Source organism: Strix aluco, chromosome 2 (assembly GCF_031877795.1).
Source record: "Strix aluco isolate bStrAlu1 chromosome 2, bStrAlu1.hap1, whole genome shotgun sequence".
NCBI classification, from domain to species: Eukaryota; Metazoa; Chordata; class Aves; order Strigiformes; family Strigidae; genus Strix; species Strix aluco.
In genome coordinates, this window is record NC_133932.1 from 117992303 (window position 1) to 118006814 (window position 14512).

Sequence of the window (14512 nt, forward strand, 5' to 3'; positions counted from 1 at the left end):
ACTTCTGTGGCTACAAGATCCATGTCAGGGGCTTAAACAAACAGACAAATTTTCCTTGCTCTAGAAATCCACCCTCTCGTGGTGTAGCACGAACAAATAATGTTGGTCTCCAGAGAGTGGAGAGAATTTGTCCAGCTTTCACAGGTAATGACCATCGGTACGCACCTCTTGCACAGTTTAGGTAGCCTTTTTGCAATTTACATAATTTCTCAGCAGAACTGCATTAGTTCCTGTTACGTGGCATGAAGGGTGATCTCTTAGGAAACTTCATCTAGTACAGAGTATTAAAGATTATATGTGCATTAAGATAACCTATTTAACATAAAAATATACTGTTTCATCAGTAGTGACTGTCTAGTGCTACACGCAACTTGAACGTGAGTTATACCGTGTGTTCAAGTGTTTTTTAAAATCAGAATATGAGTCTAGCCCAGTTAAAAAAGCTGATTTTAAAATATTTGTTGCAACTCAAAAAGAGGGATTTTTTTAAAAAAAGGACAACACAACAGCCACATTATAACTTCAGAATAATACCTTAAAGTTCCAGAAAAAAGTGCCAGCGATTCTATTTCTTTAAAAACCTATGGCAGCTGAAAGTAAATTCATGCTGATTTATTGGCTGAAACAATTAGAAAATTGAAGCAGTATCAGAGCAAGTTGTGCCACTTCTCCAAACAGTCAAGTAACATTATTTTTCGCAGAATTTAAATAGGAATGTATTGAACTGCAAAAACAAAGGTAGCTTTTGATGCAGGATAAAAATGAAGTGCTAATGTTGCTGCTTTGGTTACACAGAGCACTATCATATGATCAGTTTGAGAGCAAGCACCAACAAGTGTTAGTGCCTCTATCTTTGCCTAAAAAGTATCCCATGTCAGTCAGCCCCTGGTTACACAACCTGTCTCTCACTAATGAGAATTAATGTGAGATTTCTTAAAATACCCGTTTATATTTAAATGACTTCTTCTAAGTCACCAACAGAGCAGTAGGGAAACAGGAAAAGAGTCACCAGGTTTCCGGAGTCCTGGTTCCAGGACACTGCTGGCCAGACCATGCTGCCTGTTATACAAAAGCACTGTCTGTAACAACACTGAACTTGAAAATATAATTTTGCAGCAGACAAACGTTTTATTTTGCTCCTGTCATCCCCTTTCCTCTTTTCTGTGTGCCTTGTATCATCACTATCTTTTTTCTTCCAGTGCTGTATTGAATTTAATTTCCAGCAACTGGTTAATGGAGCTTCTGGTAAAGCCTTGCGTGGTGAAGGAGCCCAGGAACTGAAGTTGTCACCTTTACTCAAAGCTTCATTTCTTAGCCAGTCACAGAAGTTGACAGCTTGGTCAACATAGGAATAGTTGAAGGGGAAGCACCTAAGTCTAACGTGCACTCACAGCCAAGATGAAGCTCTTCTGTTCAGATTTTGGAATTTTGCCTGATTCTAATTAAATACAAATATATCTGAGGTAGTCTTTGAACTATGCTTATTTTACGAACACATACCTTTGGGGTTACATCATATCAGATAAGTATGTCATCTCTGAACAGTATAAGCAGCTTTAAGTCCTATATTTTCAGTAACAGCTCTCTTATCTGAAAATTGCAACACAGATGGTATGAATTACTATTAAATACATCAATTACTTTTATTCTCTAAGTATGTTATAGGATAGGTTCTTCTTGCTTTTGTGCTAGTAACACAAATTTAGCATGTGGCATTTCTATGGAAAGAAAGCCAGTTCTGATTATTACAGCCCAGTTGCTGGGGAAGGGCTCTGCTGTGCAGGTTGCAACAGTATTTATAAAATATCCCTGCATCACAGGGTTGCTCCACAGAGAACGTTAGCTGGCTGATGAAGATGTAGTTATTTCTAAAATGTAAAACCAGTACTTTCTTTAACCATCTTGTTATCACCTAAAAGGAACGGGTTATTTCTTTAACTTATTCCCTTTGCAGAAAGATTCTCTAAAAAAAAAAAAAAAAAGGCAAGACTTAAAACTTTACAGGATGGAGCTGGAAGAATATATTTCCAAAAGAAAAACTCTGGCGGCATTAGATTTTTTAGAGATACTGCTTCATTGCCCTCGTGAGTCCAACATTGTTCTTGGAAACATGAATGTGTTCTAGAGACGATAAGTCCATGGCTTTCATATTAATGCCTGACTTGACTGGGTTGTGGAATTAATTCACCTGCTCCAGAAATTACTGGGATAAGTGCTTGCTACTGCAGTGAACTGTAACTACATTTTAGCAGCATGCTGCTCCTGTGTGGGCTTGCTAATGAGCGAGGCCACCTCCTGTAAGCAAAGTAAAATCAGGAAATTGTGGGAAGGAGCTCAAAACACACCATGTTTTTATAGCGCCTGCAAGATTCAAAACTCATTACATTTCTGTGTTGAAAAGAAACATCCACTCGGTGAAGGAAATGCAGGGTAAAATTGTATAAAATTCCTGAAAAATTCAGCTTGATGGGAGTCATACAAAACATGCTTTTGTCCGGAAAGGCCAGAAAGAGTGGTTTATTACATCTTGGTAACATTTGAGTACATTGTTTAGGGAGGAAGGAGAAGGGAAGAAAAAAAGCCCTGGGGCTAACACAGCAGGAGCAGGAGCCGAGAGCTGGCCACGATTACAAGATCAGTCTGTTTGCTAGGGAAGACTAGGGAAGACTGCAAATACTGGCATACAGTAATGCATGGAAGAAGTACCTGAGGAGTACACTAGCTCTTTCATGCAGTTCAGGAATAATTACTGGTTTCTCAAGGCACTTTCCAGTCTTCTCACCTGAAAAGGAGCTCTAATAAACAAGGCAGATCTAGACTCAGTAGTGACATGGGATTATGGAGACATCTATAGAGAATGCCCAAGACCAGGACAGTAAGACATACAACATTTTCAGTCACTGGAATCAGATGGACATTCGTGGCTGTACTTAGGCACTGCTGGTATTTCTTGCTTTGCCATTGCATTAATTATCCCTTGAAATGGTAGTAAAAAGGTGTTTAAAAAGTTTGCTTATATTGGAGGAGGTACATATGGTTTACTGGAAATATCATGTACATACATAACAATGGAGAACTGAACCATAAGCAATATTCCTTTTGCATTAAATATTTAAGTACTAGTGTAAGTGTGTGTGTATTTACAATAAAGTTCTTTCACAATTTGTTGCAGAACCCCAGACTGGATTTCAGATTGCCTTTAAAATGTTGGATACAGATGGCAATGAACAAGTTGAAAAGAAAGAATTCTTTAAGGTATGTGTATTTATACGCATATTAATTTTAAAGCATTTAAATAGTTCCATGGGTTATATTTGCTAAATGAAGATTCATTAAAATCTTCAAGCCTGTTTTTCAGTCCAATTTATGATCACATACTTACTAAAATACTTTATATGAAAGGAACACATACCAAAGCATTGCTGTAGAAGTACTTATCATATTTGAATCCACTTTTATAAATGTTACCTTTAACTTGTGTCTAAAAAATCTGTTACTGGGAAAGTAGGAGTTGGTGTGCATCCCTTAATCCCATGAGATAATTTAAATAATCATCTGGAAAAGTCTTCTGTATTCTAAATATTTTTAGTAACTTTTTAAATTCACCACCCTCTCTTGGTTTTTATTAATTTTACTTGGTGTTGCAGAGATTTTTTACCAATTCACACTTTGGAGAGTAGCAACAGTTTTTCCCATATTTTATATAAAATCTGGGGGAGAAAGGCAAGTGCTTAGAAAATGGAGAAAGTCGTGTTCTGATGTTTTAAAGAAGAATAGGCTTAATTATATACCTTATTCAACTTTTAAGTATTTAACAGGAGACTGTCTTGTCTCTTGTCTCTTGTCAAAAGTCAAATGCAAAATTAACAAACATAATTTTGAATAGACTCCTCAGCTTAATTCAAATCCTTTGTTCGTATTGGAGCTGACTAGAAAGACAATTTTATAAACTGAAATGGCTACTACAATGCAAATTATATTCTGTCACTAGGATAAAGTTAAAAGATGATCATTAATGCAACAACTCTAGAGAACCATAGAATCTAATTTATAAAGATGCACCTGTTGATAGAGAAATTACCAAAAATCTAAGTGTACTTTCATAGTGTGTGTTTTGCATGGATACCTGTTTTTTCAGTGAATTGTCTCTTAGCAAGATTACAACTGATTAGTCATACTTAAATATATCCTAAAACACTGTAAAAATACTTTTAGACTTAGTAGCACTATTTGAAAACAATACTTGAAATAAGACCATTTCCCAAGACAGTGCTCTCAGAAGCCCCTAACTGAGCCTGCAGATACCCTACACCCATTTGTTGCTACACAGAATTTTTTAAGCTTGAAGAATTTGCTAAAAATTCTTCAAATGTTAATTATTCTGCCGATTAAAAAGAAATCAAATTCTAACTAAAGCCTTTGTTTTTAACCTACTAAACCTGGTGTAATCCTAGTGAATTGTTATCAGAGTAGCAGTGCCCTGGTCGCTGAAATATGTCTGTTATGGCCGTATTGTTCATCTACAAAACAGTATGCTACAGGGCAAAGTAAGTTCATGAACACAAATGGGCATGTTCAGCCTGTAGTGCCTCTGCACCAGAATGCTGAGTTAGCAGTACTTCCTTTAAATAGGTATTGTGTCAGTTAAATAAGGAGATTCGTGCAGAAATACAGCACAACTCTTGGAGAGATGTACAGTATGTCATATATTTAATATCCATTACCCATTTCAGGTAATTCTAATTGAGTCAGCCAATATAAACAACAGAAAGTCATCAAAAGTAGAGGTGAAAACATCATATAAATCATTAAAAATAATTTGATTTCTGTAGAGGCAATCAAATTAAAGGAACATTATTCCAGTTAGATAGATTGTTACTTTGCATTTCCTTTATGGACTGTATTGATAAATTAATATGGAGTGGTAAAACCATATAAACTGCTATATCAACTCACAAGAATCATTAAATTCAAAGAAGTCCCACAGGATCCAAACTAGTCAAAAGATGAGTTTTCTCACATGACTGTTTAGTTAACATTTATAAGCGGTGACTATTTTAAAGCAAAACTTGATTTTTATAGGTTAGGTTTAAAAATAAAATTTTGGAATGTAAGAATCTGGAAAAATGTGTGTGTGTTAATCTTTGTATACTCTAGTTCTGTATGCCTCATAGAAGGCTTCTGTATATCGAATAAATAAGTAAATTGTGTGGCTAATCTGTCATCTGTCTTGTCCAGTTGGCATCTCAGGAAAATAAGTCTGAACTATTCTATAGTTATTTCCACGCTATATTTGACAATAAAATCAGGAAACGTATGTGAGGAAAAGGCAGTGGAAAAGCATAGCGAAGAAGTAGTAATTTGTAGGCAGTTCCTGTAAGCAGGTTGCGATGGGAAAAGACATTTCAGTGCTACTTCATTCTCTTGCTTTGTCACTTCTCCCTACTTGCCATCCATTATCTACTGATTAGACATCTGTGTATGTCTGTGTTATCTATTGATCTAGACTGTAAATTCTTCGAGGTAAGAACTTTCCCTTTTTGTTTGCAAAATGTCCATCATTCTTTGAATTGTGTATATCTCAACTCTCAGATGTTACTGGATAAACAGGCACAAGAGGTGTGAATCATTGAGGAAAGGGAGAAGGGTGACAAGCAGACTCTACAACTCGAGTCCTTAATGCCTGCAGCACATGATGGAGATAGGCTGTTCAGACCGATATGGATCAGACACCAAAGGAGTGTGAGATGCAGGATTTCCCAGCAGATTCAGTGCCCTTTGCTAACGTTCATGAATGTTCAGGAAAGGAGATGTTGAATGCACTTCCATGTTTTCAGCGAGATAGTTTGTCTTGTCCTCCATAGCCTTTCCATTTCTGAGCACATTTTCCTCCTTTCCAGTGGGAGTTAAAAGTCTGTCCCTGGGAAGGACTCTTGTTCTCTCTCCACACTACTTCTTTCTATTGAAGCCAGTCTATTTTTAATTTCTGCTTTATCCATGTTTCAGTGATAAACATTCACAATACAAGAAACATTTCAGTATTAGGGCCCAGAATTACAGCAATCTGTGTTTTGAGGTGGGCACCTGCAAGGATTTGTTGCTTTGCCCTGTAACTCCAGAGTGAGGAAGACATGGTAGAAATTTAATCAGCCCCTGACCAGTGCAAAGAATTGTTTCTCAGAGCCATGTTGTTTGCATCTTTGTGAGGACTTCTGTGAAGTCCACACTTCCAAGACATTCACATGAGGCTTGGTGAGGGGGATTTCCAGACGTGCACATAATAACCCATGCACATTAATTTGAGACCTCCCATCAAGAATAAGGCTACCAAAGATCCCAAAATCCCCAGAAAGTGAGGAATTTCCCTAACTCTCTCCTGACTAAAGATTTCTAAGTAAAATTAATGACAGTTCAAAACTATTGGGAATGGAGGTAGGGTAACTCCGATGGCACATGCAAGAGATGTGTGATTTAGACTTTCTAAATAGACTGTCTTTATACACTTGTTCTGGACAGCAGCTACCACGAAACTCTTGTAGAGGTTCATCTAGGGCTGAATGAACCAGCACCCCACACTGTCAGCAGTTGTGGTGGTTTGGCACACAGAACACTTCTGCAGTCCTAGAGGATCCACCAGCACTAATCTCTCTCAACCAACCAGAAGATGCAAAAATCACCTTTTTTTTCCTTTTTTTTTTTAAGACTCACATAGCCTTTCTGACAGCTCTTGTCTTCTTCATAAAAGATTACTTCTTAGTGTGTCTTTACTAAAGAGGCATCAGTTGTGCGTAGTAGGTCTCATTATCTTTGAATTAGCCTTTTGTATCTTCCAGTGATGAACAGATATAAATATTAAATACAGATAAATGTTACATGGCGCAGTTGAGTATTAGAGTCCATTTCTCAAGGGCAGAATTCTTTTCCCTCTGTGAGTAGTTGTTGCATTGTGCTGGAAAAAATCTTCAAACTACTGGAAGTAGTTTCAAGCACTATAAAGATTTACATACAGTATATGGAGACAATAAACTAAATCTTCCAGAACACTTGTGAAAAAAAGTTATACTGTGTGTCTGTACTCTTCAGTAGTCTCTGCAGATTTTTTTAAGAGTCATTTAAAAATAAAATCCAAAAGAAAAAAAACATATTTTGTCTTGTTTGGAAAGTATTTGCAGTTGTATTTCTTGTCTGTGAGCGAAAGATGGATTTATCAGGTAAGAAAAAATGTAAATTTTCAGTGAGAGTATGGATGAACAGTTGTGTTTTTATCCAGAGCTTTCTATTGCTGTTTTGCTATGAAGAAATTCATGCTTTTACTGTACTAGTCAATTGTTTTGTAAGTGATCAAAAATAAAAAGAATTTGAGAAACTTGGAAAAACTAGTACTGTTTAATCGCATTGTTTTACAGTATTTATTTTGATACATACTATCAAGGCATGCCATTCAAAAATAATAATAGAAAGTAGCTATCCTGAGGAACTCAAAAACCGAGGCTATAAAAAAACCAGAACAGGTGAATTAGAATTTGAAGGCCAAGGGAAGACTTTGATAACATGAACAGTTAGCAGGTTTTTTCCTACGCACTACTTACAAGCCCATGTTGCTTCTCCAAACAACGTAACAAAAAAAGGAAAAAAATAAAGTAAGAAGAGATTTGAAAACCCCACAAAGTAATGGCTATGCAAATTTGATCATGGATTTTTTTCCCAGTTTTAATGGGCAGGGTGAGGAATCACTCAAAAATGTTTGAGAAGCAAACCAGCGGCTTCAAAAACCCTGGGCTTTAAAAGCATCTTTCCTAAAGTCTCCAAATCCAGAGTGGTCGGTGTAAATCCATATCTATACCTGAAATGTAATAAGTCCCTTGTTCTTTCATTTTTGCTGTCCTTTTGAGGATTCATGCAAAGGTCTGTGAAAGGTAGGTATACTTTGTGCTATGTTAAGTCACTCATTCTTACGGCAGTGTTGACCTCCCAAGCTAAACTACAGTCAAAACAACCTTGCAGCTAAGCAGTCTTGAGCATCTGAGATGGTGCAAATCAATGCACTTTCTGTATTACCTTAAAGCTCTACCTGGGGCAGTGGATGTTATTTTTTTAAATGTGGGTCATTTCTGTACTTCTTAAAATCTTCTTTGCTAACATATTCAAGATTCATTTATTTGTGGGCTGGAGGGGAAATTGAAATCACATGATGCTTAATGCCAATTCTGAAAATACATTTGCTTATTTAATTAAATTATTCTTTGTTGTTAGTTGTATAGTACCTAGTTAGGACAGGGGTGTTTTTCATGTCTGTAGCAGAACTATGTAAAGCTGTCTGGGAGGACAGCATGAAAATTGCAGGATAATTTTTATTTCCCAAAATGACTCTTGATGTTATACTGCTGAGTTTTAAAATCTTATGAAGTGAATGCTAAGCTTCTAGTGCAAGAAAATCCCCACTAAAAATAGAGTAAGCACTGGGTTGCAAGAGATAGATTCATATGCTCTGCTTGGCTATATTAAACACAGTAGATAAGACATTCCTGGGAAAAAGTGTATCTGAATAGCAAAATATCCTTAAGCATGCAAATATTTTGTCATGACTAGAGAACCTTGCAGAAACGTAATGACTTTATAATTAAGAAGTGAAATTAATGCAAGTTTCTGAAAAAGGAGACTCTCGTAGACCAAATTTGTAATTTTCTTGTGTTTTTTTCATGTTTTAACAAATACAGCTACAGAGGATCATTGGGAAGGAAGATGATTTAAAAACATCTGGAGAAGAAACAGTATTTCAGGTATGAAATAGAGATACATTTTTCTTTACAAAAGCATAGCCATATTTGCCATGAACTTTGTTATTTTTTCAGAGTTTTTGATAAGTATATAAGCATCAGTATTAGTGCTTTAATTAGATGAAAGTGTATGGTTTGTCAACTACTTTCTAACTGGGGAAGAAAAATGTCACTTCTGAATCTCCTTATGAAATGTATGCAATTAATGTATTTCATTACTGTGTAGTCACTCTTGTTACTTAGTTTCTGTAAGTCTCTGTTTCAAAGTAACTCTCTTCTATTTATGAGAAACTCAGAAAAAACTCTGTATTGCCATATGAGAAAAGATGGCTTTCCAATCAGAAATCGGTATCTTAAACTTACCTAAATGCTGCTTTTGCAGTAATATCAGCTTATTCTGAGTTAGTTTGAAATGTAATTACTATCATTGAGGTGACAAAGACAAGGATTACTTTAGTTACGTCCACTTCCGGAAAAAAATGATGTAGATGCAGACCAGAAGAAACAATCTTAGAGTATGATCTTCCAGCTGGGTTAGAAGTTTCACTGGATTGAAGGCTGTTAGCAAATGGCAAATACATCTCGTCAATGAAAGGGGCAGGTAAATTCCTGCTCTCCTCTGGCTGTTTTCCCCTGAATCCTGACAGTGTTACCTGCCTTCTTCCCAGGTAGAGTCTTTGACAGCTGCCATCTCTTCTTCAGTCTGTAGTCAGCACAGAGACAAGATACTCTGTAGCCTGGATGAGATTGAATGAGACTGTAAACAGAGAGGGGGAAGTCCTGAGCATGCTGAAAACACCTCAGAAGAAGCTGATGAATCAGGGCGAAGGAGGGGGAGAGTACAGATGGATCATCTCCATCTATTACTATAACGTGCTGCTTAGATCAGCAGCACTACATTTGTTGCATGCTTAAATTGGATGGTGTAGTTGAAGGATATTTTCCTCACCACAAACTTGCTTTCAGTTGTAAACTGAAAATGGGTAATTAGGCATGAGGCAGTGACTGCTCATGTTGGTAGCATTCAATAAGAAATTTATACAGGGCTCTGCTTTATAAACCTATCATGCATCAGCAGTTTCTACAAAGAGTTGGTCCAGCTCATGTTCTTTTTCACCTGCCTGGGGAAAAAATGGAAGTGACAGTATTGCTAACGCTTTTAATATTTACTAGGCATAAACAAAAATTGTCTTCTGATGTATAAAGGTTTTGCTCCCTCAATACGCATCCAGGGTTCAGTTAAAAATTGTTTGACTGACTAATAACTATCTCCTTTCTTGAATCTTTTCATCAGTCACCAGATTAAAATAGCTAGGATTAATAGAGTTGTCTGCTCCTCAAAACCTATTTCAATTGAGACTTAACTGCCATGACAGTGAGAGAAAAACGATCTTTATTCTGCATGAATGCACAGTTATAGTATAAAATTTCCAGAGAAACTTTGACGCAATTGGACAGATTTAGTTATAAACACATAAGCTTATTGGGAGCTAATTAAATACCTGAGCCTCAATGTCTTTATTTTGTTTTTTGTCTTGCTTCAAATTTTGTCTTCAGAATTCTTCATTGAGAAAAATCTGAAATTATTGTAACCAGAAAATATTAGGCAGTTTCTTAGCAGATTATATATGGAATTATAGTACGTTCAAAGGAAGAATTAAATAGCTTTGGGAAGTACAGCTGTCTTGAAATTCTTATGGTCTCTATACTTGTGTTTGGCAAAGTCCAAATTACCACTTTTCTTCTAATTTTTATTTTCTTTCCTGTCTCAGCCTTTCACAGAAGTTGATTAGAAGCAGTGAATCTGACTATACAGTGTAGTCAGTGCATGTGTTTTTACCCTTTATTTTTAATAATTATGGCAGTCATAGTATGACTTTCAAGCAAAGCAGATAAAGCATAAAAATACAGTTTTTAAATTTGACTGTTCTTTGAAAGCTGAGATACTGCAACAGAAGTTTGGTGTTTGGGATAGCTCTTTATTTCTACAACACTTTCACAACTTGCATATGAGTTTGCTGCTTTTTCAAAGTAATCCTAGTCTGATACCAGATGGAAAATGTCACTGACTTATGAAAATAAGGTTTAAATAGTAGTCTGCAGCATTATTTAAGCAGCAGATGTAGCCAGGTGTGTTCTCTGTACAGTGTGTAGACAGAGGTCCCAGTTATTCGTTCAATGTATAGAGATATCCCTTAATACATATTGAGATACTGTATTGGGAAAAGAAAAAGCAGTTCATTTGCTGTGCTCCCAGGGTGCTTGTATCTCTGCCTCTTTTACTGAGATTTTGGCTTGCACATCTAAAATTCAAAATTTCACCACTTAGTAATGGCCCTTGAGTGGGATTGCAGTGGACTTGGTTACCCAGAGAAATATATTTCAACTGAAGAATTTTCTTTTTCCAATATTATAATTGATGCTGGAAGAAAAGCCGAAAAATCTGCCTAGCCTTAACCAGCCCAGTCTTTTGGAGTTCCGTGCTGACTTTTGCAGAGCAGACAATCTGATTTACTCATAGCACAGGCGTGCACACAGTGAAGGAGAGATGCAGGTAGGCTTACAAGACCGGCAACCAAGTTCTTTCTAACTAGACTGGAGAAAATGGTGCAGAAGTCAGCAGAGGCAGTGACTGTCTCAGCTCACCCATCTTCCCATAGGCCAAAGGAAATGCGGCATCTGGCTTCCTAGCAGAACTGTTCTGCTTCATATGAGACATCCAGCTGAGCATTTGACCATGCTTCATGGAAGAGGAGAGGCAAACCCTTTGCCTGGAAGTGGTATAGAGTGTTATAGGAAAGTGCATAAGCTAGAAGAATTTGGTGTGTTTTGAAAAAGGTGTTGCTCGGTGAACAGCACCAGTTGCTTTTGTGTTACTGCCCTGAGTTCCTTGGAAGGATACATAGCGTTCTGGTAGTGCAAACGATGCTAATGGTTGCAGATACCTATCCAGTCATCTACATCAGGGACTTTCCTCTTGGGCCCTTCAATTTAGATTAATGAGTTACAAGTAGTTTCAATATCTCTGATTTAATATGCTTTGAGTAATGGCTAAACTTAGAAATATTTTTAGCTATTGTTAGAAAAGGAATGACAATACAGAATGTTCTACATTTGTTCTTAAAATGGAATTCATGTTGCGAAATATGTTCATTGTCTCATTTCCAAATGATTAAACATATGCTTCTGCATTCCACAATGAACACATTTTCATACAAAGTATCTCATTTACATGTGCTTTTTTAAACATTTAACTAATACCTGGGGACACAGCTATTAATCTCTTTTAAACAGAAAATTTTCGAACTAAAATTGAGCCTGACTCTAAGCAGTATACTTTTTTTTTTGGTCCTAAGAGAGGTGAATGATAATCATTCACACATCACCACTTAGATGGTCGGCACAAGGTTGGACTTTCAAACATTGCAGCATTGCGATGAATCTCCTCAGCCACAGAGACTGTGCAGGCTATCGTAACCTACCCATCTGCTCCCTAGAGTTTTTAATTAAAGTTTTCTGCCCATAGCTTCAAAGTCTGCAAAGCCCTGAGCCCAGAATAATTAAAGACTGCCTAAACTGAAGGGAGAAATATGGTGGTTTAGAGCTACGCTCTTCTAGTGCATTAACACTCTGTAACAGGGGTGCAGCACATCAAATTTTGCAAGAATATGGTCCAAGGCTAAAATTAATATCCCTCTCCAAAAGAGTGTGTCATTAATCTTGTCACCTCTCAGTTCAGATGGAATGCACATTTTTTCTTGACCTGTCTTCTGCAACATAAATGTGTGTGTTTTGTATCACCAGATTAACATTAAATTGTGTTGAAAAGCTTTTAGATACTGTAAACCAAGGAGCACTGCAGTGTTCCTGCATGCTTTGAAGGAAGCTCTCCTGACAGGTAAACCCCATAAAGAACCAAGCCATGTGGCATCAAAATATTAGGGTATTAAAAAATTGCTGGGTCATTGTTTACCTCACAGACAAGGAAATTATTTTTCCATGTGATCTGATGACATTATTAGCCTCAAGAGAGACAAAGAAACATGCTTTCTGACATCTTTCTAGGTACCTATTCTGCAAGTACATTGAATTTTGTGTGGATAGCGAAAGTCTCTCCCATGAGGAATTCATCTGGAAGCCCATTGTGGTCACAGTAGCTTTGCTTTCCATTGCACAGATGTGTGAGGCAAGGCTACCCCTTTAGTCTGTGCTATTTAACCTACTCTGAAGCGCTTTAAATTATATAGAGAAGCCAGATAGCAGTGTGGTCTCCAGACAGGCCAGGGAAGACACACAGTTTGGCCTTGCATTAACAGCTCTAGTCTTTGATACAAAACAGTAAGAATCTGGTCATAATCTCTGAAAGCTGTCTAGTGCATTTGCTTGTAAAATTAATTGGAATAAACTGGAAATGGCGCACATAAGCATGCTCAGTTGGCATTTTGTGATAACTGCAACTTGGGGTGGCAGCCTGAACGTGAACTACCTGGGGAGATGTGTTCAAACAGCGAGGTGGGGGAATTGGTCACAGTCCATCTGAGTTGGTTTTAGTGCTGAGAGCAAGGAGATTTACACATGCTGAGGATGGGTGTGCTCGGCCTTGGAGGCCAAGTCCACATTAATCAAGAGTGTGCTTCAAAGAACATCATACCTCCTGAGGGGGGTCTTCGTTACGGATTCTCTACTTTTGGTGGAAATTAATATTTTTAAAGTATGGCATAACGGGGAGGCAGGCCTGAATTCTTGTGAGGGGCCATCCCCAACTGTGTACAGAAGCTGCTTCCCTCAGCTGCCAGCAGTGCACTGGTCATGCAGCCTCAGGCTTCTCAGTGCAACAGTGCCATTCCCCAACTGCTTGATGCAGTCAACCTGCTGGCGGCAAGACAAGTTTCAACGTGTTCCTGGTTTTGGCATAAAGTATCTCCTGTAATGTCTACTACCAAATTAACTTTAGCCATTTGGCTGGAAACTGTTTTTTCTGTATCTCCTCATGAACTGATGCAGAACTGTGAGTGACGCAGTGAGAGCTGAGGACATCCATAAAGTTACATTTTCTTCCTTGCTAAAGGCACTAACAGTACAGCACAGTGATTCCATGGCTTTAGTTGTCATTAAAAAACAACTAATCCCTTGGTAATGGGAATTATGGATGTTGTTGAATGCTGGATATAAGCTGCTTATTGTTTTGGAAATGCTCCATCAGACTTTTTCTCAGATACTGTCTGTTACACTCTGTAGAAAAAAATGTGCATCTTTTAGCCTTTCTGTATCAGATCTGATGCATTCTTGAATTCTACCTAGTAAGAAAGTGCCTTGCAAAATATTAAAAACTTTAGTATGGATTTACATAATTATTAAAGCTGATTCATCACAGAATGTGGGCCCCACTTGAGGCTGCCTGGGCTTTGCAAAAAAAGACTGCTTTTGGATATCTGGATCTCCCGGTCTCACTAGCTTGCCTGTTTACAGTTCTTTTGACTGGCTATACCTGGTAGGATTAATTTCATAATTGATACATCTTTTAAACCTTCTTTCCAGAACTGAGTTGTAGGATATATCCCGACATCTTGGAGAGTCTCAAAGTGACAGAAGGCTCGATGCTCTTGAGCAGTCTTTGAGGCTAGGCTGCTTAGATTGAAGTCTAGATTGCCTTCAGGGATAGAAGCCTGACATGATGAACTGACTCACATAGCAGCAGAAAAACAAAGATCATTTCAGGGAAGTGGACTCAGAAA

The 14512-nt window shown here is 37.5% G+C and overlaps 1 protein-coding gene across 2 annotated transcripts in view; it reads left to right on the plus strand.

Moving 5' to 3' along the window:
• Window positions 1-14512, plus strand: part of MICU2 (mitochondrial calcium uptake 2) — a 147210-nt gene that overhangs the window by 112458 nt on the left and 20240 nt on the right. For both annotated transcript variants that reach the window (XM_074816024.1, XM_074816025.1), the window contains 2 exons: window positions 3173-3255; window positions 8718-8780. In XM_074816024.1, coding sequence (XP_074672125.1) covers window positions 3173-3255; window positions 8718-8780 — 146 coding nt within the window. The remainder of the gene's footprint in view (window positions 1-3172; window positions 3256-8717; window positions 8781-14512) is intronic.